The 24,798-nt window shown below is 40.5% G+C and overlaps 1 protein-coding gene across 3 annotated transcripts in view; it reads right to left on the reverse strand.

Moving 5' to 3' along the window:
• Positions 1 to 290: 290 nt before the first annotated feature.
• grin1a (glutamate receptor, ionotropic, N-methyl D-aspartate 1a) overlaps positions 291 to 24,798 on the reverse strand; it is a 52,128-nt gene continuing 27,620 nt past the window's right edge. For 2 of the 3 annotated variants that reach the window (XM_060934975.1, XM_060934974.1), the window contains 10 exons: positions 24,611 to 24,738; positions 21,760 to 21,924; positions 21,291 to 21,409; positions 20,823 to 20,935; positions 19,400 to 19,548; positions 18,695 to 18,852; positions 18,119 to 18,280; positions 17,752 to 17,861; positions 17,353 to 17,498; positions 291 to 764 (listed from right to left, as the gene is read on the reverse strand). In XM_060934975.1, coding sequence (XP_060790958.1) covers positions 696 to 764; positions 17,353 to 17,498; positions 17,752 to 17,861; positions 18,119 to 18,280; positions 18,695 to 18,852; positions 19,400 to 19,548; positions 20,823 to 20,935; positions 21,291 to 21,409; positions 21,760 to 21,924; positions 24,611 to 24,738 — 1,319 coding nt within the window. In that variant the 3' untranslated portion in view covers positions 291 to 695. Of the gene's footprint in view, positions 765 to 8,630; positions 8,742 to 17,352; positions 17,499 to 17,751; positions 17,862 to 18,118; positions 18,281 to 18,694; positions 18,853 to 19,399; positions 19,549 to 20,822; positions 20,936 to 21,290; positions 21,410 to 21,759; positions 21,925 to 24,610; positions 24,739 to 24,798 lie in introns of all 3 variants that reach the window. The other variant, XM_060934973.1, reaches the window with a different exon arrangement.

The raw sequence follows: 24,798 nt of genomic DNA on the forward strand, positions 1-24,798 counted from the left end.
ATAAATCATCGTAAAGTGCCATATACAGTATTGTTCTATCGTTACAAATCGTATTTCAAGTATTAACACTATTAACAATGCACTAAATGTAACTCATTTTTACTCAGATAGTATTTGCATGCTCTCTCGTACGCCATTCTTACTTACTTACGGAATAGACAACAATGAAAGAAGAGAAAGAAAGCAACAGAAATATCCTGAAATTCAGTTTAGAAACATATGAGGTCTGCACAAACATAGTAATAATAATAATTATTATTCCGATTGCTTTGTTTCTTTTTTTCCTCCAAGAGATAAAATATATGTACATACAGCACTTAATGGACGCAAAAGCATTCACAATAACAACCTATACAAAAATACTGAAAAGATTGTGAAAGAAATCATTGCTAGATTAAGCGAGACCTTATAATGTGTCTTGTTTGGAATGTCAGCTTGTGAAGACTATAGTTGAGTGTGTGTGTGTGTGTGTGTGTGTGTGTGTGTATATGTTATAAGAAATCCAGTGCAATGGAGCGCTATGCCAATCTCCAAAAATGTCCACTTTAGAAGACCAGCTCTTCTGTCTTCTCCTCATAAAGGTGCAGAAGCTCGTGAGCGACTTGGGACGAGGGAAATTCCCTCCCCTGGGTGAACACCGGTTCCCCTCACCCCATGTCTGTTTTTAAGAAATGAACGTTTCTTCTTTCTCTGTCTCACACCACGGTGCTGACAGATGGGTCGGACAGGTTGAGTTGACCCGTGATGTCTGTGGGTGGGTACTGCTGGGAAGAGAAAGAAAGACCGAGAAAGAGAGATAGGAGCAGAAAACAAACAGGACATGGATAATTAGTGCAACTGTAACCCTTTTCACCAACACAGAAGAGCTGTGCCTTCAACGTTACCTCCTAAGGCAGTTCAGAATGAGGATAATCAAAAATAGACTTGGATCTGATGTCTTTTTTTTTGTGATAAATCCTCCAGGATATACACTTGGTTGCCACTTTATCAGGTTATATGGTCTTTTTTGCTATTGATGAATGGAAGGAATAAGGAATAAAACACTTATGGGCATGCTGTTATAGTAAAATAATCAACAGGGTTTTTTTTTAAAGAATGACATCACACATTTTATGGCTACATTACAAGCATTTAGCAGACGCTCTTATCCAGAGCAGCCCAGAGTTAGGTGCCTTGCTCAAGGGCACGTCAGCCATTCCTACTGGTTCAGGGAATTGAACCGGCGACCTTTTGATCCTAAAGCTGCTGCTCTAACCATTCAGCCATGAGTTCCCATGGAGCATTTTCATTCAGTTACATTTCATGTCGCAAAATTTGCATGAAACAAGTTACAGTAACTGTGACAGCAAGAAACAGTCCTTCCCGAAACCAGCTCCTTTGTTCTCTCTTTCAATTCCTTTTTTGAACTCGATAAGACAAAAAATCCAGCTTGTCAAGTTATACAAAGAACCCACAAAATGCAAAGTCCTCCATCCTGAAAGCTGGAGGATTTCCATGTAGGAAAATGTGAACTTACAGCTTTATCTCTGACTCTTACAAAGCACTCTTTCTGAAAAGGTTAAAGAAATGTATCCTGATATAAAACACACTTACACAAGGTTTCTTTAAAAATACGTTTATACTGAATCTCCAACATTTGAGTTAGAGCGGCAGTTACAATCAGTCATCGACAGTTCATAATTAATTATCGACACCTTTTCAGATTTGGCAATAAAAAACAATTTTACAAAGGTGACTTTCAGTTACAACAGTTATTATTGGTTAATTAATCAACCGGAAGACCCGCCTCACCCTTTGATCTTGTCGTCTGATGATACAGCTCGTTACCGGACATGGAATTTTTTTTTAGCACGATCCGCAATTTGAGGAAAACCTGGACGTTATCATCGTAGGTAAGCATGGTGGAAAGCTCATGGACATGTTTTTACTGATCAAATTCACTGATATTTCATGATCTCCTTGTACTTTCATTTGACAGTCGCCATTTTGTAGCTAAACGCGCGTTTGAGAAGTCACGTGAGGTGTCGATAATAGTTTCACTGGTGTCCACCATTATCGACACCCTGCGGAATTAAGGGACATTTATAACTGTTATGGATCGAGCTTTGTACAACATTGTTGAAGTCAACGAAGTACTTAAAAAATGCTGTGATTTATAATAATTTTTTTTCTGACTCATAACAGAATGGAATGTTTATAGAGTATTTGGAATCCGATTGCAATAAAAAGAATTAGACCAGAATTAAATTCCTAGCATATAAAAAAAATTACATGCTTGAAATATTCAGATTTTTCTATTCCATTCAGAAACATTTAGTGTGCAGTTTGTTGTAAATCTCTACCACATATTACAATATCAGTAGACATTTTATATTTTGGTTCGAGGAATGACATGCGACCTTTGACCTGGATTTTCATGTGGTTACAGTGTCGATTGCCTGTTGACATTTATTGGTAAACTACAAAACTAGACATTAATACAAACAACAATGAATGATTAACAAAATGTGATCTACAAAAATACTTAGAAAGTGGGTAGAAAGTGGTACAAAAAGATTTTCTCACACAGGCTAAACATTATCAGTTCATTTGTTTACAAACATTAGAATTACTTCCTCATTTACGTAAGCACCGAAATCGATATATTTATATAAAAGATATTTTGTACTAAATATAAGTCCATGTCAAACAAATTTTAAATAAAAACTATGTTTTGTTAACTTAATACCACATACCGATTTTTAAAAAATAAATAATCATCTGGGTGTCAATAATTATGGAACATTGTTGATAACTGTGGACAAAGGTGTTGATAATTGTGGAACGGTGTCAATAATTGTGGACAAAGGTGTCAATAATTGTGGAACGCTGTCGATAACTGTGGACAAAGATGTCGATAATTGTGGAAGAGTGTCAATAATTGTGGACAAAGGTGTCAATAATTGTGGAACAAAGGTGTCGATAATTGTGGAACAGTGTCGATAACTGTGGACAAAGGTGTCGATAATTGTGGAACAGTGTCGATAACTGTGGACAAAGGTGTCGATAATAGTGGGACAGTGTCGATAACTGTGGACAAAGATGTCGATAATTGTGGAACAGTGTCGATAACTGTGGACAAAGGTGTCGATAATTGTGGAACAGTGTCAATAATTGTGGACAAAGGTGTCAATAATTGTGGAACGCTGTCGATAACTGTGGACAAAGATGTCGATAATTGTGGAACAGTGTCGATAACTGTGGACAAAGATGCCGATAATTGAGGAAGAGTGTCAATAATTGTGGACAAAGGTGTCAATAATTGTGGAACAAAGGTGTCGATAATTGTGGAACAGTGTCGATAACTGTGGACAAAGGTGTCGATAATTGTGGAACAGCATCGATAACTGTGGACAAAGGTGTCGATAATAGTGGGACAGTGTCGATAACTGTGGACAAAGGTTCGATAATTGTGGAACGGTGTCGATAACTGGACCAAGGTGTCGATAATTGTGGAACAGTGTCGCTAACTGTGGACAAAGGTGTCGATAATAGTGGGACGGTGTTGATAACTGTGGACAAAGATGTCGATAATTGAGGAAGAGTGTCAATAATTGTGGACAAAGGTGTCAATAATTGTGGAACAAAGGTGTCGATAATTGTGGAACAGTGTCGATAACTGTGGACAAAGGTGTCGATAATTGTGGAACAGCATCGATAACTGTGGACAAAGGTGTCGATAATAGTGGGACAGTGTCGATAACTGTGGACAAAGGTTCGATAATTGTGGAACGGTGTCGATAACTGGACCAAGGTGTCGATAATTGTGGAACAGTATCGCTAACTGTGGACAAAGGTGTCGATAATAGTGGGACGGTGTTGATAACTGTGGACAAAGATGTCGATAATTGTGGAAGAGTGTCAATAATTGTGGACAAAGGTGTCAATAATTGTGGAACAAAGGTGTCGATAATTGTGGAACAGTGTCGATAACTGTGGACAAAGGTGTCGATAATTGTGGAACAGTGTTGATAACTGTGGACAAAGGTGTCGATTAATAGTGGGACAGTGTCGATAACTGTGGACAAAGGTTCGATAATTGTGGAACGGTGTCGATAACTGGACCAAGGTGTCGATAATTGTGGAACAGTGTCGATAACTGTGGACAAAGGTGTCGATAATAGTGGGACGGTGTTGATAACTGTGGACAAAGGTGTCGATAATTGTGGGACAGTGTCAATAACTGTGGACAAAGGTGTCGATAATTGTGGAACGGTGTCACATGATCTGATACGCTAAGTAATTGGGAATCAACTCATTTTTTTGCCCAGTGGAAGTTTGAGTAATTATTCATACACAGTTTATATACTGAAAATCTTTTCTACTGAAGGCCAAAATATCGTTGTCGATAATTGTAGCCGCTGCTCTACATTCAGAATCAGAATCGAGAATCTAACAGTGCCGTGGTATGAGACTGGTTCCCTTGGTAAAGTGGACACTGGGTGTATATGCTGGACGTCCCTTGCTGGTTTGTATTTGGTAACGCAAGATCTGTAATGTGTGTTTGGATTTCTCTTTTCTGGAACTGTCTGAGGAGGCATTCCGACTTACACAGAAGGGGAAACAGGGTCTCCAGTGCATCTTTTTTTCTGTTTTATCATAAATCAAGCACTAAAACCTTAACAAACATGAAAATCATTTCAGAAAGTCAATTACGACATCCACATACAGTACGTGCATACTGCTACGAATGTAAGGTATACAGATACGCCCGGACTTGCATGTGCACGTCTGAGTTAGACTGTTTATGATTATCTGTCACAGATAATGTAAAAAAAAAAAAAAAATGCAGCAGGACTGGAGCTATTGCTTTCCCAACTGTAACTCTTATCTATAGTGGGTATGGAGAGAAAAAGTGTGTGTTTGGTTGCTATCTGCAGTGCTGAGTTGGGAAAACACCGCATGCCATGCAGATAGCTTTTTTGAATGTCTTTTTTTTTTTTTTTTGCATAATAATGATTGCTGCCATGTTACAATGGCTAGGACAAAAAACTAAATGTCCTGAATAATATGACTGAAGTAAACAATATTCCCTGCCATTGTAAAATGGAGCACAGCTCAAGCATTTGACTTTTTTTTTTGTGAAAGTTGACGAAGGCAGAAAAACTAATTACTAAAATCAGTCAAAACTGAATTAACACACATTCGCATGCTGAATGAGTAAGTGTGCATACAGTAGGCATAACACCAGGAATTCGATTCAGATTTAGTTATTATTTTAAAATATTAATGAAAAGAACTATGGACACATGTATCCATAATACCGTCTTCACAAAAAAATCCAAATTTCAAAATTTTCAAAATTTTGAAATTTATTTCTCTTGATTAAAAGCATTTGCAGAAATGGAGACTTAATGCAGTATTTAAACAGCTCTCACATCTATAGATCGATCTATTTTGCTATTTCAGTGCAAGCTAGACTACAGAATACACCACGGGTTCTCAAATCAGATCCCGGAGAACCCTCTGTCCTGCATGTTTTTGGTGTTTTCCCTGCTCTAATTAAGGCTGATGATACACGGGGCAAGTTTTGGGGCAATTGTGCTTCGATGCTTTCCCATTAAGATCAAGCAACATAATTTCTATCTGAACGATTTTGATCGTTTTGGGCAATTTTTTAAGATCATCCAGTCAGAGTGCTAGCAGTGAATCACATGGCCACCTAAGCAAGAGCTTCTGAAATTTTCAACAAAGATGGCGGCATGTCCAGCAGTGGAGCGAAGAAAAAAAAGAGAGGCAACTTATATCTTTTTATGCCGGTAAGTTGTTATGTTATGTGTGAACCCAAAGTGGTGAATTTACCTCGTCAAATGCTTAGAAAACCAACAGATATCTATTTTTATGTGGTTCTAATTAAGACATCAAATTTTTTTCAGCTAAGTAAGTAAGTAAACTGCCATTAGCTAACCACTGCTCCATAGAGATTGAATGGGATTTAGCTAACTAGCTGTGGTTTTTGCTAACATAGTTAACTGAAAGTTATCGCTAGCTATGTATGGATAACATTAGCTCTCGTGCGTCAAGTTAAAAGTCATGGGCAGCTCTTTTTTTTTGTGAGTTGTAATAGAGATTGTCAAACTCATCGTCTGATCTAATTCACATCCAGAGCACGACTACTTGTGGAACCCAAAGGCACAAACTTTAGGATGTAAAAAAGAAAGAAAGCCTTTCAGGAGCTCCGTCAGCCCCTTTTCCTCCTCAGCAGCATCTCCTGGTCCATGTCCTTTTGTCTTTTTTGCTGAGATGAGAATTAAACGATGATGTTTTTGTGATGTATGTGTCAATTATTAGTTATAGTTATATACATGTGATTGAGGCTAGTAGCATTTTTAAAGAGATTTAAAGCGTTTATTATTAACGCTTATAAAAATGTCGTTATTTTGACTTATAAATGTTCAAATGATGGCAAATTATCTTTTGACCAGAGGATCTATTCAGTTTTGTTCCAGAAGTGAAACTTACTTGAGCAAAATAAATAAAGACTGAAGCCAAGACAAAAGTGACGGCTGCAAATGTTTCAGTGTCCATTTTTGTGGTGTCTGTCTCCCTGGCAACAGATTTGCTCTTATCTGATTGGTTGTTGCCAATTGCCCTAATTCATTGCCCTGTGTCTCACTTGGTTGCCCGTTGCCGGCAACATTGCCCTAAAAGTTGCCCCGTGTATCATCACCTTAAGACACTCAAGGGCTGTATTGAGTGTCGAAGAGCAGGGAAAACACTAAAATACTCCGGATAGGTGGTTCTCCAGAACCAGGGTTAGAAATTAGTGCACTATGACATAGTTTAGCTTGCACTACATTCACCTTTCAAGGAACAAAACATAGCAACACTAGTAAAAACTTGGAATCATCAAAACACTGCTGAATCTTTTTTTTTTTTTTATCCAGCAGTATTGCTGATGACACTGTAGAGAGGGTTTGTGTTTTTCGTAGCCTTGGCATCGCTTCATGGCAGTGCCTCTGGCCCCCCCGTGAATACATGTGCCCGTTGCGTTCTCTGAGGAGGCTCGCTGTTGGCACTGCGTATCAAAGCCCACAGCGTCCCCTGATGAGAGACAGTGGATCAACAAGAGAGACAGAGACATAATGCTACTACGTCTACCATCATCACAACCACGGGGGGGGAAAAAGATGCAACTACTTCTACTACTTCTATTACTACCACGACACACTCCGTGTTTCTTTGACAGACACATCGCATGCTTTCGGAGGACGAAAGGAGCTGTGTGGCATGTATGTAGGGGACATCAACACTCATAAATCCATTTATATCCATCGAGAGAAATTAAACACTGATATAAAAAAAAATTGGTGATCAACATGATGGTTTTATAATCAAGACATATTCAATTCTTTATCTAGATTTATTTATCCTAAGTCTCTCTCTTTCACACGCACACACAAACCAATACAGTTTGGCTATGAATATAACAAACACAAGTTAGTAGATATATCTAATATAAGGGACATATTACAGAAAATATGATAATCGTGACTAAGAAATCAATTAAAATTGGAAGTGTAATCATCAACCAAAGACATCCAGCGAGCAAAACTAGAAATAAACCCACAGAAAAAACATCGCCAATTTTTTTTTCTTCTTTGTATGTGAATAATATCCTCTCTGGAAAATGCAGTGTGTGTCTCCCCTTCTGTTTTTTATTTTTAAAGCCGTTCTATGACTTTCTAAGAATTTAAAACAAATTTGTTAGTATTGGTTATTTGAGGAGAGTGGAATTCTGGGAACTCCAGTTTGTCCTGTGGCTAAATTGAAAGGATGTCAAAAAAATAAAGAAAGAAAGAAAGAAAGAAAGAAAGAAAGAAAGAAAGAAAGAAAGAGAGAGAGAGATGCAAAGTCCAGCCTAAAACAAGCCAAGGAGAATTAAAACTTATCATCTTTATTGGTGCATTTTTTAACATCCTATTATTCGCTTCTGGGATTATTAAGCACAGCTATATGGAAGATCTCTAGAAAAACAAAATGCATTAGTGCATTAGTAGTCTGATATTCCATGCCTTGAAAGAGATGAGGTGCTGTTTAGATTAAGGGGGGGAAAAAAGGTTAGTCGGAGTGATAACACACACAACACCGAAGCATGCCGCTGGGGAACACAGAGTGCAGCATATAGGAAGATCACATTCATTTCAATCAGACCAAGCAAATACAGGAACATGATAAGAACACACACACACACACAGAAACACACCACATCCAGGACTAGCAACACCGGAGAGAAGCAGCCCAAATGAACCAGGTGCTTTGCGTTGCCCCCCTCCTCTTGGATCACACCCTCCCTAAATGGTGACCCTCCAAATTGCACCTTTTTTTTTTCTTTTTGCTGTGTCCTGTAAGCCCTAAATAGTCCCTGCTGTCCTCTTTGGGGCGAGTCCTAACTGACAGATGAGTTTAGGATGTGGACCAAATGGCTGACTGACAGACACGTGGCCGGAGTGGAATGGGACCCTCTTGGATCGGACATGAGATGGCATTTAAGACAGGAAACTAGGAAGAGAGACAGAAAGAAGGAGAGCCTTAGAGAGAGAGAGAGAGAGAGACTAAAAGCAGGAGATGCCATTCCTTAATCTCCTTACCGTGTCTTTGGAGGACCTACGTCTCTTGATGCTGGAGGCCAGGGTGGTACTGATGGACCTAAAAGAGGGTTTCTTTTTGGGGTCGGGCTCTGCTCTACCACTTTTCCTATCCTAAAATAAATATATACGTAGAATAATTATTCATGTTCTCTGGCTAGGTGACACCGTTGTTTCAGCCTGGCATTATAACCAAGACCTCTTCCACCCCCAACCCTCCCAAAAAACAAACAATCTTACCCCAAACTATATGAGTGGAGGCTTGGGAAAACCTTTCACATTGTCAAATTGGACTATTTTCTACTTGCACAAGTAAAGTTCTAGCATTTTAAATTCTGCTAAGGCATAAAAGTGAAAAGTGAATTTCTTTCCAAGTCAACTGAAATCACACCGCCTACGTCTACATTTCCAACCTAAACTACTTCCGGAAAAACAACAAACAAACATCGCTGATGAATTTTAGGTTTCCAAATGGAAATAAGTTCTTAGTTTGATTATCACCATCATCTATATCATCACTTGAGGTAAACGTCACTTGCGGCATTTGGACACAAATCGGTTCTTCATTCGACTGATATCTGTTCATCGATGGAGAAATAATCGTTGATTCATTCACCAAATTCTGCTCTGTTGGCTAAATTGCTTGTCTTTTAATTAGGTCATTGAAGAAACTCTGTTTCTTCCAGAGTGTGTAAGGACTCGTCTATGTTTTGACGATGGTTCGACGTTACAAACTGAATTGAATAGGTTTTGTTTAGCTATCTAACAGCTTGACCATGTTATTGAAACGTCAGAAAATCACACAAGGATTTAGACATGTTTAGATAGACTATTTTTTAATCACTATGTTTTAAACTGACTCATTATTTCCAGCTGGAGAGCCAAAACAAGATTGAAAAGTAGCCTAAATAAAAACATTTCCATTAGGCGGATCAGACGCTCGCTGGCCGTGCTGTGAAAATTGTCCATGCAAACGCTCATCTAAGTTTCCAAATCTGTCATTGTTTAACTCTTGAATATTTTAGATCATGAATACTATCATTAAAAAGTTTACAATTTCTGCTTTCCAAAGAAATTTATCTGGTTAAGATCTGTTCAGGGCGGCACGGTGGTGTAGTGGTTAGTGCTGTCGCCTCACAGCAAGAAGGTCCGGGTTCGAGCCCCGTGGCCGGCGAGGGCCTTTCTGTGCGGAGTTTGCATGTTCTCCCCGTGTCCGCGTGGGTTTCCTCCGGGTGCTCCGGTTTCCCCCACAGTCCAAAGACATGCAGGTTAGGTTAACTGGTGACTCTAAATTGACCGTAGGTGTGAATGTGAGTGTGAATGGTTGTCTGTGTCTATGTGTCAGCCCTGTGATGACCTGGCGACTTGTCCAGGGTGTACCCCGCCTTTCGCCCGTAGTCAGCTGGGATAGGCTCCAGCTTGCCTGCGACCCTGTAGAAGGATAAAGCGGCTAGAGATAATGAGATGAGATGAGAAGATCTGTTCAGGGCGGCACGGTGGTGTAGTGGTTAGTGCTGTCGCCTCACAGCAAGAAGGTCCGGGTTCGAGCCCCGTGGCCGGCGAGGGCCTTTCTGTGCGGAGTTTGCATGTTCTCCCCGTGTCCGCGTGGGTTTCCTCCGGGTGCTCCGGTTTCCCCCACAGTCCAAAGACATGCAGGTTAGGTTAACTGGTGACTCTAAATTGACCGTAGGTGTGAATGTGAGTGTGAATGGTTGTCTGTGTCTATGTGTCAGCCCTGTGATGACCTGGCGACTTGTCCAGGGTGTACCCCGCCTTTCGCCCGTAGTCAGCTGGGATAGGCTCCAGCTTGCCTGCGACCCTGTAGAACAGGATAAAGCGGCTAGAGATAATGAGATGAGATGAGATAAGATCTGTTCAGGACTTTGGGAGTAACGGCAGGCTGAATTTGGTACAACACAGAGTAAACTCTCTGCTCGCGTGACATCGGGAAACTGCCGGTGCTTTTCTTTTTGAGTCACAGGAAAGCGTTCAGGCTCTCTTTCTCTCCTGATCAGTTTCCGACTGGATTACTCGTGAATATCGATCAGATAACTTTTATAGGGATGTTCTCTCGCTCTCACTGTTTCTGATGAAGGATTCAGCAAAATTTTCCATCAGCTAGTTTTGATGTTATGATTCATGGGAGACTTTGAAGTGAGTTTTCAGAGCTTTACCTACTTATTTTTTCAAATCAAACTGATTCATGTCAATAAGTAACTATTTTAGAATATGACTGTGGTTATTTTGATGAAAAATATTGAAATCTTAGTGTTCTGAATGATGTTTTTAAAAACCGGAAGTCAGAAACACGAGCGTCAATTTCAATTCAATTCAATGGAATTGTTTATTGGATGTGGCTCATGCAGTTTTTTCAAGGTTCGCCTTGAAAGCTGTGAATATTAATCGAAATAATCATTTATATTCTTTCATATAAACACTAGTAGGCTTTACTTTTGAGAAATACAAAGGCCTACAGAGCACAAAGAGGGTATTAGAAATAATCTTTTATTCCTTTTTTATTGAGTGTACAAGATTTTACATTTTCACCAAATCAGCATAATTAATACTAATTAAATACTAATTTGCATAATGTGTTTTTAGTAATTTTTCAAACTTTGTATTCAGTATACAACCATCTATGTGCCTGCCAATTTCCATGTAAGTATCTTGAAAAATAAAAAAGTTATTAAGAAAAAGCATTTGATCTCATTGGTGAATGAGGCCCATTTTGGACCATGTGATCCTCAAACAGAATATTATGGCAGTTTGCTAAAAAATTAAGCCTTTTTTTTCAATCTTTGATTTGTAATATCTCATGAACGGATAAACGTATTTTATCCGAAATGTGTGGGTGTTTTTTCCTCTCATCTCTCATTTCTCAGCCTCTCCCTTCCTGACAAGCCTCTCTCCTGCTTTGCTTCTGCGGACTCGTCTCGTCTGAGAGACCCTTCCTGCACTGTTCTCCTAATCGAAATTACGGATTTGATCAACTGGTCACTTCACGCAATTGACACAATCTTCTTGACGAGAAGTCTGGGTTCGGGGGAACCTGCCTGTCCTGCCAGAACGTTTGCAGCTGGATACACCATGGATGCCTGGGAGAAGTGGCGTGTGGTGTGCTTGGCGATTCTTTCCGTGGAGGACATTGAGGATATTTACCTATTCGGAACCATGATCACAGGATTTTTGCTGATTGGACTTGGCATTGCCCTGGTGTATCGAGGAAATCAGCTAACGGTGGCAGCTGTTCAAAGCCCCACAAAGCTGCCCGACATGATTGAGGCGGTGGGCAGAGCTGTCGGTGCTCAGACTGTGGCTGTTCAGAACTTGAGTCGCAACATTGATAACATCATGGAGAAGTTGATGGCTTTGCAAAGAGAAATGGATCATTTTGGTGGCCAGAATGGACAAGCGGGTTAAGCGAAAAAGGACACGTCTACCCATCTTAAGTCTAAACAAATTCCAATCTTATCTTGGCTCTCCCAGCCAGCACTGCCTTCAAGGCCGTCGCTGTAGAAACGCGATTCTCCCCCTGGAGTTCACTGCAGTGAGACTCTCTCTCTGTGTGTGTGTGTGTGTGTTTTCTCCTATACTTTCTTCGTCTGTACTATGAAAGCTAAGTCAAACCGGAGTCAAATTCCTCGTGTGTGTAACATACCTGGCAATAAAGTGCTTCTGATTCTGATTAATTAAATTCTGAATTCAATGAGAGCCGTTTCAAGCAATCTGGATTGAATTTGAATTTTCACCTGATATGCCTATATCCATGTTGTTCAGGTGAAATGTATATTACTGGGACAAATACCCAATTTTTTATCATGTTTGGTTGAATTCGGCTACATTGACATCGGACTGATTTTCCCAGACTTCCACGTGTGTATTAAAGATATCGAGGAGACTGAATACTTTCTACATAGATAGGAATCAGGTAGTGTAGTGTGTGTCCTTAAGAGGGCCACGTTTAGCACCGAAAGCTACAGTATATGAGCTTTTAAAGCGGTACCACCTAGAAACCTGGTCCTAGATTTGTGATATCAGTGATATGATTGGAGTAGTAAGTATTTGTAATAATGTTCCCCCTTCTTTTGCAAGTAAGGGTCCTTCGCATGTGTACCACCACTTGTACCACAGTCAAGGTCAAATTCCACAGATATTCATCCATCAACCAGATGGTCCATGTTTAAAAATATAGTTAATTACAGTCTACATTTTGTCCCATCAATCCATCCCTCCCTCCATCCCTCCCAGCGAACACCCAAGTGCCCCACGGCTACTCTCTGGCCTCTACATTATGCCACGAGGATACAGCACAAGACTGAGTGTGTTAGTGTGAGAAAAGCTCATACAGTAATTAAGATATTCTTACATCCTGAGTCTCTACAGAGGAAGAGGGCTGCATAGAGGAGAAGAAAAGAAAAAAATGAATATATATATATATCCACTTAAAGATCCTTAAGACTTTAAGATCCATAAGCAAAAGCAGAGGGAGCGAAAATGAGCTTGCTGAGAAAAATAATGCCACCGATGAAGCCAAGCAACTCTTAATATCACAGGAAATCACAATAAAACACAACTTCTTTAAGGGGTAAGATGGGGGGGGATTATAAAATGCGATCAATAAAATGCCAGGGCAGCAGAAGATATAGCATGAGTAACTATATATAAATACCATTCTGAAACATTATACCTTCTTTTCTTTCAGGTATAATGGAAATTCACCCCACACATACACACGATGGGAAAAAAATAGCCTTCGTTTAATTTTTTTTTTCTAAGTGTGGTGTGAATTTCTATCACATGCATGATTTGGCAGAGAACAAGTAAAGCGTATCATGGCACAAAAGCATATCAACACTAGACTTCTGGAGCATTCTTTCATATCGTCAATGACCCATAATATCACCTGACACTTAATTTCACTGATTTCAAACGCAACTCAATACCTCCGCCACTTAAAGGTAGCACAAGGATCGAGATCATATCTAGTTTTGTACTAAACTGCACTAAATGTACAGCATTTCTTATTTCCTGTGCAAATCAATTTTAATCCAATACTAGATATAATCTGTGCCTTTAAGGACTTTGAGGTTGAATGTAACTGAAATGTTGTAGCATTGAATGAGCAAGAGGCTAGTAATGGCAAGGCAACTAACTATGCTGTGCTCATTCATATAAAATGCATTGGCTCATGATCATAGAAAAAACAAACAAACACACAAAAAAAAGAAACATGATTCCTAGCTGAAATAGGAACCAGGATGTTAGAGTTGACATTTGAGTTGATATTTGTGTTTTCACATTCACAGTTAAATCCCTAAAATGTCCTGAATTGCTTAAATTTGAATACTTTTTCAGTTTCTTTAGTGCATCGGAACGAGCAGCAGGGTGTCATAGCTGTACACTGACATGCGTAGACCCGCAAAGAGCATCGCCACGTTGAGACAACACGCACAGTTCAACAGAGCACATTACTTGGTTTGCATTTCAGTTTATTGGCTAACGTCAGTGTGATTGATCCATTTTGTCATCCTAGTTTACCATCAGGTGGTGCACTTTGGAATAACGTGAGTAGATTGAGCTGAAAAAATCTGAAGCATGTCGTGAAGATTTGGGCAGATTATTCAAAAGTGCTACACACCTGTCTCACACACACACACGCTAACCAAATCACGGTGCAGTATGTACATTTCAAAGGTGGAACTTGATGTTTTTAGATGTGCTTAAACACACACAACATACATATATACACATACGTATATACGAGAATCAACTGACGTACACAAGCTCTCAAAGCTCTCACATATGCTCGAATCAGAGGGATGTGTGGAATCCTGCTAAGAATTAAGAAGTATAAAGAAAATCTCAAGACCAAATACAGCTGTAAATCCAGTAGTAAGTAACATCTTGAACTTGTTTCCTGTTAGTTCCTATTAGCCCAAGCTATAATCTTCTCCTTCTTAGCAGGAAGCAACATATCAGCATCTTCTGTGTGCATCAACACAAATGCACACAAAACATTCGTACGCAAATGGAGTGTTTGTGTGCATGTGTGTGTTTGCATGTGTAACGTGTATGGCAGATGGTTTCTGGATATCGATTCGCAGACACAGACACAAGACTGTGATCTTACCTTTATGTGGCACCACTGTCAATTCGACAGCAGTGGCACTGACCTTTTGTCAGAGCGTACAAAGTGCCAGCGTGAGGCTGGCCCACCTCCACGCATACATCACAGTCTCCTAGAAGCCTTGTGCCTTTTCCTCATTCACTCACCTTCCCTCCCTAAACCCACAGCTCTGCCAGGGAGGCCTTGTGTCACTTCACAGCCAAAGCCATGGGGCACATGAGCAAATCAAGAGGCTGAGCGAGAACGGGTAGTGAATAGGATTGAGTTGGTTTCGCTTGACTAGCAAAGCCTGAAGCATTTCTTCACAGAGCTCCGCACTTTATTTCCTGCGTATATTCTTGGACTATGTAATCGTCTGCCCCTTATCCCCTTAAGAAGCTGGGCTAGTCTAAAGGTTATTGGCACTGCTTAGGACTCCATTCACATTCTGTCTCCACTATATTTGGCTATTCTGTTTGTCCTGGCTTTCTAAAACAACTCCACAGAATTCGCAATTACAGTATGCTATGCTTTCAAAGCAAAAGATTAAAGTACCCCTGAACATATCGTTTTGAACACGTAATGCCCCAAAACTACTAATAATTTTCCAGGAACCTGTCCTCCATGTCCGGTAGTTAGCCAGTTAACTAATTTCTAGTGAAATAGTTTGCATTTGTCAGAGATTTAAAAAAAAAAAATAGAATTTCAGTATCTGTATCTTGATTTGCATTGCCATACTCTCCGAGGTTTATGTAACCTGTCAAAATGTACCATAGCAACCAAAATTTTGTTCACTGCATCATTAGTTAAGCTAGCTGGCTAGTTAATGCTAGTAAAATACTTTGTCATGGACAGATCATCTTTGACACTGAAATCTCTAAGTTCGGTATCAGAGATTGTCCTTGTCTTTATTCTCAGTGATTTCTGTAACCGAAACCAAATCTGCCACAACACTGAATAATACATACAATTTTGTTTATCGTTAATGTTAGACAAACGTGATAACATAGCATAGCATGCAGGGTAGTACTGTAGTAGTTTCGTATGGTGTCACACCTCCAGATGAGCATCTCTAAGCCAGTTGTTAAAGGTGTCGCCTCCTTCATGTATAGTGGCGTAGCCCCCTGGCACTGCTGTTACTGGGCAATGCAACACTAGGTGGTCAGTGTCTTGTGGAGATTCCTGACATTTAGGGCATATAGGGGACTCGATGTAGCCCCAACGATGCCAACTGGCGGCTGTTCTGGCATGTCTTGATTTAAGCCTGTTTGTTTGAGTCCACTGTCTTCTAGTTTGGTTGAGGAAGCCAGGTAGTGGATTGTTGGGGTCCTCACCTCTGGGAACATTTTGGTTCCATTCCTCTCTCCAGAAAGTTTTGATGTTGAAGTTTTCCTTCTTGTTCTTATAGAAGGGTTTTCTTGATTTTAATCTTGAAGTTGTAGGTGCTACTTCTATTATTTGTTTGAGCGGTATGGCACTTTCTGTGTTTGAGATGCGCTGGTGTTGTTTTTGAATGATCTCTTCTCTGCGAAGATGTAGTGGAGCAATGTTGCTCATTGTTGGTAGCCATTCTACTGGTGTTGATTTGATGGCACCAGATATGATTCGCATAGTACTAAACACGATCATTAAAAATGCCAATACAAAAATGAGTCATTTGCCATATGCTAATTTTCACACTCTAGCCCTTCCCATCACATGATAACTACAAACAGGGAAGGATAAAGGCTAGTATGAGAGACATGAAGCCAGTGCATTGTTTCAAATTGCTACTTGTACCACATCACAAGGCAGTGTAACATACTCAGAGGAAAGTGCTATCTACCCTCTTCTGAATACATAAGCTCACAGACTCCTATGACTGCCTAGTGTCTCTCTAATTGGCAGAGCATAGAGTAACATCATCCTTCCCACCCAGACCAGACGATTGCCAGATTTACTCTCCTGGACTCCCAGCCATGGATGGCTGAAGTATTGTTGGAATTTGAACTCACATTCTCCTGAAGATAGGTAGCCCTGACAGCCAAAGAAGTCTGTTTTAAATGAAAAAAGTGTGAATTTATTCCTGTTACCAATAGGGTGTGGACCACAGCAGCAATCTATAAAGTTGGAGCCAGCTATCAAAAAAGAGTTTACCATTTTATTTTTAAAAAAATTCAGTGTTTTCAGTTCAGGGGTACTTTAGAGCATTTATCTAGTTCAAAACATAGTTTAGCATAGTTTTAGGATGTTCTTATGCGCCTACAAATCAAAAGAAAAGCTCAGCGAAGATGAAGACAGTGGAATGAATTAACTTGCTTTACGTACTAAAGACGGAGTCCCAGCTGCACCCACAACTTGACTCACAGAGCTCTCCTTATTGTCCTGTTGGGACAGACAAGAGACAGGGGTCTGGTTGGACTTGCCAAGTACTTCCCAGACCAACCCTGGGGATTGTTTCTTTGGTTGGCATCTTAGAGGCCAAGAATTGAGCAACAGTAAAGCCAGAGATCACTGATCTCCAACCCATCCTCCAACAAGGAAGGGTTTCACTGAAAAGCTACACCCAGTTTGATTGAAGTTGAAGTTATGGGCAGTGATCTTATGATCTTTTGGATGGTGGTGGAGTTGGTGTCTTACCTGCAGGTTCTTTCTCCAGACGTTTACGGCCGCAAAGGCTAGCTGCATCTGCTTCCTGCGGGCGTCTTTGTGTCGCTTGTATGCGATCTCAATAAAGATGAGGAAGATCCCTGCTGCAATGCCTCCAGCTACCAGCATAAACACTCCTGATCGAGCGAGAGATAGAGATATTAAGGAAATCACAAGGGACCTTTGGAAATGTCAATCTCACAAATGGAGACTTGGGGACAACTCCTTAAACTGGGTTTCAAATGATGCCTAACTAGTTAGGCTAACATGGACGAGTAAGGAAAGGGAAAGAAAAGATAAGGCATTGGACAAAAAAGGGCTACAGGACCTTACCGCTGCAGTTTTTGTCCAATCTCTTTTAGATTATCTGCAACTGAGTGCAAACCATACCTGCCATGTTTTCAAAGGTGAGTGTGGCTGGGGCATTGCTCCTTGAGTCACACTCCTGGTATCTCACCCAGGTTTTATCCAGGTCCTCCATGAAGCCATTCTCATGGGAACTGCAGGGAGTCGAGGAAGGGGGAAAAAGTCAATTATTATTACACAGCATTGGGCAGCTGGTTGTGTTAATTCCCAAAAGACTGCACCCAAACGCACACATATATACGGACACACAGACAGCAGAGCAGGGGTTGGGAGAAGGGAGACACAGAGAGAGATGAGTAAGAACAATATCTCCGATGATGATATCTATGAAAACAAGACCGAACTAAAAGATACAGGAGCGTACAGTATCGATGCTTCGGCTGGGACAGACCTGAGAATAGCCAGGGACACATTCTGTTTCCAGGGGCTGTCCTTGCGCATGCCTATGCCAAAGCCCGAACGGAAAAACAGCTCTCCCGTGGTCACCAGGTCGCACTTCTGCGAGGCTTCAAACTCCAGCACCGCAGAGTCCCAGATGAAAGCATGCAGCTTGCTGTTGGGGGGAGGGAAGGGTAGGAAGGGAAGGATGGGTTTTGGGGGAGTATGGTGCAACAGTACAGTGAGTAATAACACACTTACACCACTCTCCTTCTCACCTCTGCTCCACCCACTTGTGTGTGTCTTTTAAAGTTACCAGAACTACAAACCGTCATCTCATAGGCAAAGGAAATCCAATGCCGGACCAGTGGACCTTTGTCCCTCATTGGATTCCCTCAGAGACGATTTTGCTGGAAACCTGAAAAAGGTGTTCCTAAGCTCAACATTAAGTCTTATGTGAGTGAGAGAGACATAGGTAGACCTGCTATGGGTTCTCAACTCGGCCTGACACCTGAAAACACCTGAGACCCGTGATTCCTTGAGTAAACACACGAGCAGACCTGCCGCAGTCGTTGCAGTGGTGACTCACTTGTCCCGGACAGCCTGGATGGCCTCAGCAGCGCTCTCGTAGTTGTGTTTCTCCATGTGGCGGTACATGGTGCTCAGCTCGACTTGACGCCGGAAGTAGATATCCACCGAACTCTGCTTCACTGTGGCGTAGATAAACTTGTCTGATGGGTTCCTCAACTGTCAACAGATAAAGCAAACAAGCCAATTGTGATAAGCCAGAGTTTCTTCCTATGAAATAAGGTTGATATATTAGAAACATCAGTCATCCAGCGTGGGACGGTGGTGCAGCAGGAAGCCCTACCACCCCACAGCTCCAAAATCCTTGGTTCAACCTTGACCTCGGGTTCCTGTCTGTGTGGAGTTTCACATGTTGTCCATGTAGGTATCCTCCAGGTTCTCTGGTTTTCTCCCACCTCCCAAAAAACATGCACGTAAACTATGCTAAATTGCCCAGAGGTATGAATGAATGTTTCAATGTATGAATGATGGACTGGTCCCAACCAAGGTGTATTCCTGCCTCGTGCTCAGTGTTCCTGGTTTAGGCTCCAGATCCTCCATGGCCCTGACCAGGATCAAGTAGTTACTGAAGATGAATTAATGAATAAATCATTAACCCAAATAGTTATTTCAAATATTCAGCAAACTATTGAACAGCAATCAGGTTTTCGCCATTAGATAGAATCTAAAAAAGTGATAAAATATGACAAAATAACAAGGATCTTACCCTCGGGTCATTGATGCCGGTGATGCGCTCCTCAGGCCGGTCCAGCACCAAGAAGGCAGCCAGGTTGGCAGTGTAGGATGCTACAATGATCATAGCAAAGCCGGCCCACACCATGCCTAGGATTCTCGCTGAGAAGCTGCGGGGGGCACCTGTACAATAATACAAAACCAATTAAATGTTAGGATCAAAGATCTCTCAACAATGCTAAAAATAATACTCTTTATAACAAAAAGCTAGTGAGTGTTGGTGTTAATATTATGCTAAACTGTTGTGGCCTACTAATCCATTTATTTCGCATCTTTATTCAATATATGCTAACTAGCTTGTATTAGCTTTCAGTTATTATTAGCAATGTGAGATGTTTTCTTAACACTTTCTTTTTTCCTTAATTCTGGTAAAAGTTGGTCTCAGCCAGGGACAGATCCAGACCAATGCAACCGTTGCACATGCATCGGTCAGACATATACGTGCACCACTTGGCATCGGTCACGGGGTGTTTGTTTACTTTACTGCTAACCGGCTACTTGGGCAATAGCCACGCTCAACTAGCAGACCAATGGGTCAGGATCCAACCACCTGTGGTAAGCGGTGATGCTTACCTGACCTAATTACCTGTATTCTCACGATGCTTTGTATAGCGTGACCTGAGACAAAGAATCTAGGTCAAACCAATAAAATACTCCAGAAAGAGGTCAAAATTTGAAATCTGCCACAAATAACAGCCCAAGCCATGGCCGTAGCAGGCAATGCCTGGGCTGGTTTGAAAGGTCTCGAGAAGAGGGAGGTGCCTGTAAAGTTTGGCAGGGCTAGGACTTTTGGTGGCCAAGTTATGAATTTTTATATCCCAATGTGTGCATGTGGCTGGAGCCAGGACTCATATTAAAGTTTTCAGCGAGCCACACTCGTGCTGGGCTTTGGGGGCAAATAGCGGGCTGAGCCACAGTCGTAACAGGCTGTGGCTGCCCTTTTCAGAAAGGACTCGGTGTGCTCGCACCCATGTGAAAATCCAAAGCGATCTGGTAAAATTTGTGAAAATATTTCTGCAAATGTGCATCTGTCAGATTCTTGGGCTGGATCAGTCCCTGTCTCAGCTACCTGTAATATTCTTCCTCGAATTCTGCAGGGTTTTTTTTTTTTGCTGTTGTATCCATTATAGCTAATGTTTCTGATTGATTTATTCACGCTCTAGTGTACAAAATAATCATGCAATGGCACTCATCTGATGTTTGGGACATGCAAAAACGTATGATTCCTAGATAAAGACCCATATAGCTTCAAAATAAAACTGATATCGTATAATTTAACCTCATGCTCATGGGTTGATTTCAAAACCAGCCTACAGCATTTGCTGTCTAATTATTTATAGACTGGCCTTTAGCCTGCCATTTTGTGATGTGGGCAGAAAACAAATTGTCAGTGTAACCTTCTCCAATTCCAGAGTTCAGCAACACTCCCCAGGAGAACCACATAGCTGAAGACAAGGTGAGGGCATCTTCTTCTTCTTCTTCACTGTTTACTTTAAACCTTCCGAATGGGCTGAAACCAACCAGGCAGAGGATGAATAGGAGTGAACAAGTTTTTTGACAGATTTTGACATTCCTAGGTCCCCAACAAAGCCAGCGACAATGACAACATCTGAATACAAGAACAGGTCCAAATATAGACATCATGAATGAGCAAGCAAGATGTGAAGACAGAAAAAAGAGAACTGGGAACAAGATTGATCCCACACAGGACAGCCAGCACACATTTTTCCACCTCCAAGCCAACAGCAACAGTGATGCCACTTTTCTTCCAATAAAAGAAACACACCCAGAACGCATGGAAAAAATCTCAGAGAGAGACGCGTCACATGGAAGACATAGCAAGTCACACCAACACCAATGTGTACCTGAACCGGTCTAGTAGGTAAAGCATCACCGCCACCACATGCACCGACAGACCCACCAGCAGCCACAGCGTGCTCTGGAATGGCTGCATGAACGAGTCCAGCGTACTACGAGGGATTTCCTGTAACACACAGTGACGTGTCTCACATTTCTTACCACCTGTAGGGTAACTAATGCGTCCTACAAAAGATTGGGAGATAATGTAAGCACTTAGTGATACATACAGTAGCAAGTAAATACATCTATGACAGTAGTAACGATATATAAATAAACATATAAAATATGTCATCAAGCAGTAATTTGTGTTGTCAGACCGCAATAGAATACACAGAATAAAGCTACGAGTCTTTAACCTTTTTAATAGCTAATCCTTCATGTAATAGTGACAACCATTGTACTCTTTCACAGACTTACTAGCGGTAAAATGCTAATACATGTTTCATGCTCCCACCCTAGGAGGAGCAGGTGTACCTTTTTCACAAGGATGGTGAGTCCCTGATATTTGAACGGTTTGGAGAATTCAATGTACTGAGCTCGTTCATTGTTTATCGTTAGCGGAGCCACGATCATGTCTGCAAGGCCACCCAGGAGCTCTCCCATCATACCATTCCACTCCTTCTTGTTGCTGTTGTTCACCTGCAACCAAGAGAAAAAGAGAATCAGTAGAAATATGGAGGTGATTATAGGAAATCGCACGCGCTGATTGGTCGAGAAATTTTGACTATTCCACAATAATCACCTCGAGCGACTTGGCAAAATGGCGGCCGATTGCTTTTTCACGGTAAGTGAGGAAGAATTACAAATGATAAAAGAAAGTGCTGTTCCTTAAAGCACTAAAGATGCTACAATGTTTGGTCTAAAACTATTCAAAGGTAAAGTGGAATTGTGACTTATTTTATCGATTTCAAAACAAAGTGTTTTATGTGACTCGGTGTAGATAAGTGACACATTTGCATGCCGCTTTTGAAGTTTGAAATAATTTTTTTTAACATGATTTTTTTTAAATAATCACCTGTGTATTTACACTAAAACAATTATCTGCCTCAGGCTCAGTGAATATCGGTGAATAATAACCTCAACGTCGTCTCTGTTATTATTCACAGATATTCACTTCACCTTCAGTGAATAATTGTTAAATAGTTAAAACACACATACACACAAAGAGAAGAACGATATTAGTAGATTTACAGTCTTGAAGAGAGTAAACTGCAAAAGTTGATGCTAGCTAGAAATGATTAGCCTAAACGTAGCCCAAAATGCTTCAAATAAATGTAGCCAAAAATACTTAGCCTAAATGTAGCCTGAAATGTTTAGCCTAAATGGAGCCTGAAATGCTTAGCCTAAATGTAGCCTGAAATGTTTAGCCTAAATGGAGCCTGAAATGTTTAGCCTAAATGTAGCCTGAAATGCTTAGCCTAAATGGAGCCTGAAATGCTTAGCCTAAATGGAGCCTGAAATGTAAACTGAAATGTTTAACCTAAATGTAACCTGAAATGTTTAGCCTAAATGTAGCCTGAAATGTTTAGCCTAAACGTAGCCTGAAATGTTTAGCCTAAATGTAGCCTGAAATGTTTAGCCTAAATGTAGCCTGAAATGTTTAGCCTAAATGTAAACTGAAATGTTTAGCCTAAACGTAGCCTGAAATGTTTAGCCTAAACGTAGCCTGAAATGTTTAGCCTAAACGTAGCCTGAAATGTTTAGCCTAAACGTAGCCTGAAATGTTTAGCCGAAACGTAACCTGAAATGTTTAGCCTAAACGTAACCTGAAATGTTTAGCCTAAACGTAACCTGAAATGTTTAGCCTAAACGTAGCCTGAAATGTTTAGCCTAAACGTAGCCTGAAATGTTTAGCCTAAACGTAGCCTGAAATGTTTAGCCTAAACGTAGCCTGAAATGTTTAGCCTAAACGTAACCTGAAATGTTTAGCCTAAACGTAACCTGAAATGTTTAGCCTAAACGTAGCCTGAAATGTTTAGCCTAAATGTAGCCTGAAATGTTTAGCCTAAATGTAGCCTGAAATGTTTAGCCTAACTGTAACCTGAAATGTTTAGCCTAAATGTAGCCTGAAATGTTTAGCCTAAATGTAAACTGAAATGTTTAGCCTAACTGTAACCTGAAATGTTTAGCCTAAATGTAGCCTGAAATGTTTAGCCTAAATGTAGCCTGAAATGTTTAGCATAAATGTAGCCTGAAATGTTTAGCCTAAATGTAGCCTGAAATGTTTAGCCTAAATGTAGCCTGAAATGTTTAGCCTAAATGTAGCCTGAAATGTTTACCCTAAACGTAGCCTGAAATGTTTAGCCTAAACGTAGCCTGAAATGTTTAGCCTAAACATAGCCTGAAATGTTTAGCCTAAACGTAGCCTGAAATGTTTAGCCTAAACGTAGCCTGAAATGTTTAGCCTAAACGTAGCCTGAAATGTTTAGCCTAAACGTAGCCTGAAATGTTTAGCCTAAACGTAACCTGAAATGTTTAGCCTAAACGTAGCCTGAAATGTTTAGCCTAAACGTAGCCTGAAATGTTTAGCCTAAACGTAGCCTGAAATGTTTAGCCTAAACGTAGCCTGAAATGTTTAGCCTAAACGTAGCCTGAAATGTTTAGCCTAAACGTAGCCTGAAATGTTTAGCCTAAACGTAGCCTGAAATGTTTAGCCTAAACGTAACCTGAAATGTTTAGCCTAAACGTAACCTGAAATGTTTAGCCTAAACGTAGCCTGAAATGTTTAGTTTAAATGTAGCCTGAAATGTTTAGCCTAAACGTAGCCTGAAATGTTTAGCCTAAATGTAGCTTGAAATGCTTAGCCTAAATGTAGCCTGAAATGTTTAGCCTAAACGTAGCCTGAAATGTTTAGCCTAAATGTAGCTTGAAATGCTTAGCCTAAACGTAGCCTGAAATGCTTAGCCTAAACGTAGCCTGAAATGTTTAGCCTAAACGTAACCTGAAATGTTTAGCCTAAACGTAGCCTGAAATGTTTAGTTTAAATGTAGCCTGAAATGTTTAGCCTAAACGTAGCCTGAAATGTTTAGCCTAAATGTAGCTTGAAATGCTTAGCCTAAATGTAGCCTACATGTAAGAATTTCTTTGCATAAATGTGATATTTTGAACACTAATCACTTCTATTCACAAAATCATTAACTACTTGCTGTACAGAGTGTTGCTTTGACGAGAGGACGAGATCCCTGATAAACAATACCACTTCTACAATTCCTTTTTAATCTGCATAAATTTAAAGAGGTCAGGAATAACACAAGCAACATTACAACAAACAAAAATAATTTATTGCATGAAAATAATCTTCTTAGAGACGTAAATCCAAACTCACTCTCTCCTGCGTTCCAAATTTCCCATCAGCCACTAGATGGACCTCATAAGTAAAGTTCATTGTCATGGCCAGCTTGATTAGTAGGTCAATGCAGAATCCATAACAGCACTGAGGTACTATTGGGCGTCCTGTAACCAAACCAGATGGCAAATCAAGCCGTTTGAAAGAACAAGAACAAGGTTTGGACA

This window comes from Neoarius graeffei, chromosome 12 (genome assembly GCF_027579695.1).
Source record: "Neoarius graeffei isolate fNeoGra1 chromosome 12, fNeoGra1.pri, whole genome shotgun sequence".
Classification (NCBI taxonomy): Eukaryota; Metazoa; Chordata; class Actinopteri; order Siluriformes; family Ariidae; genus Neoarius; species Neoarius graeffei.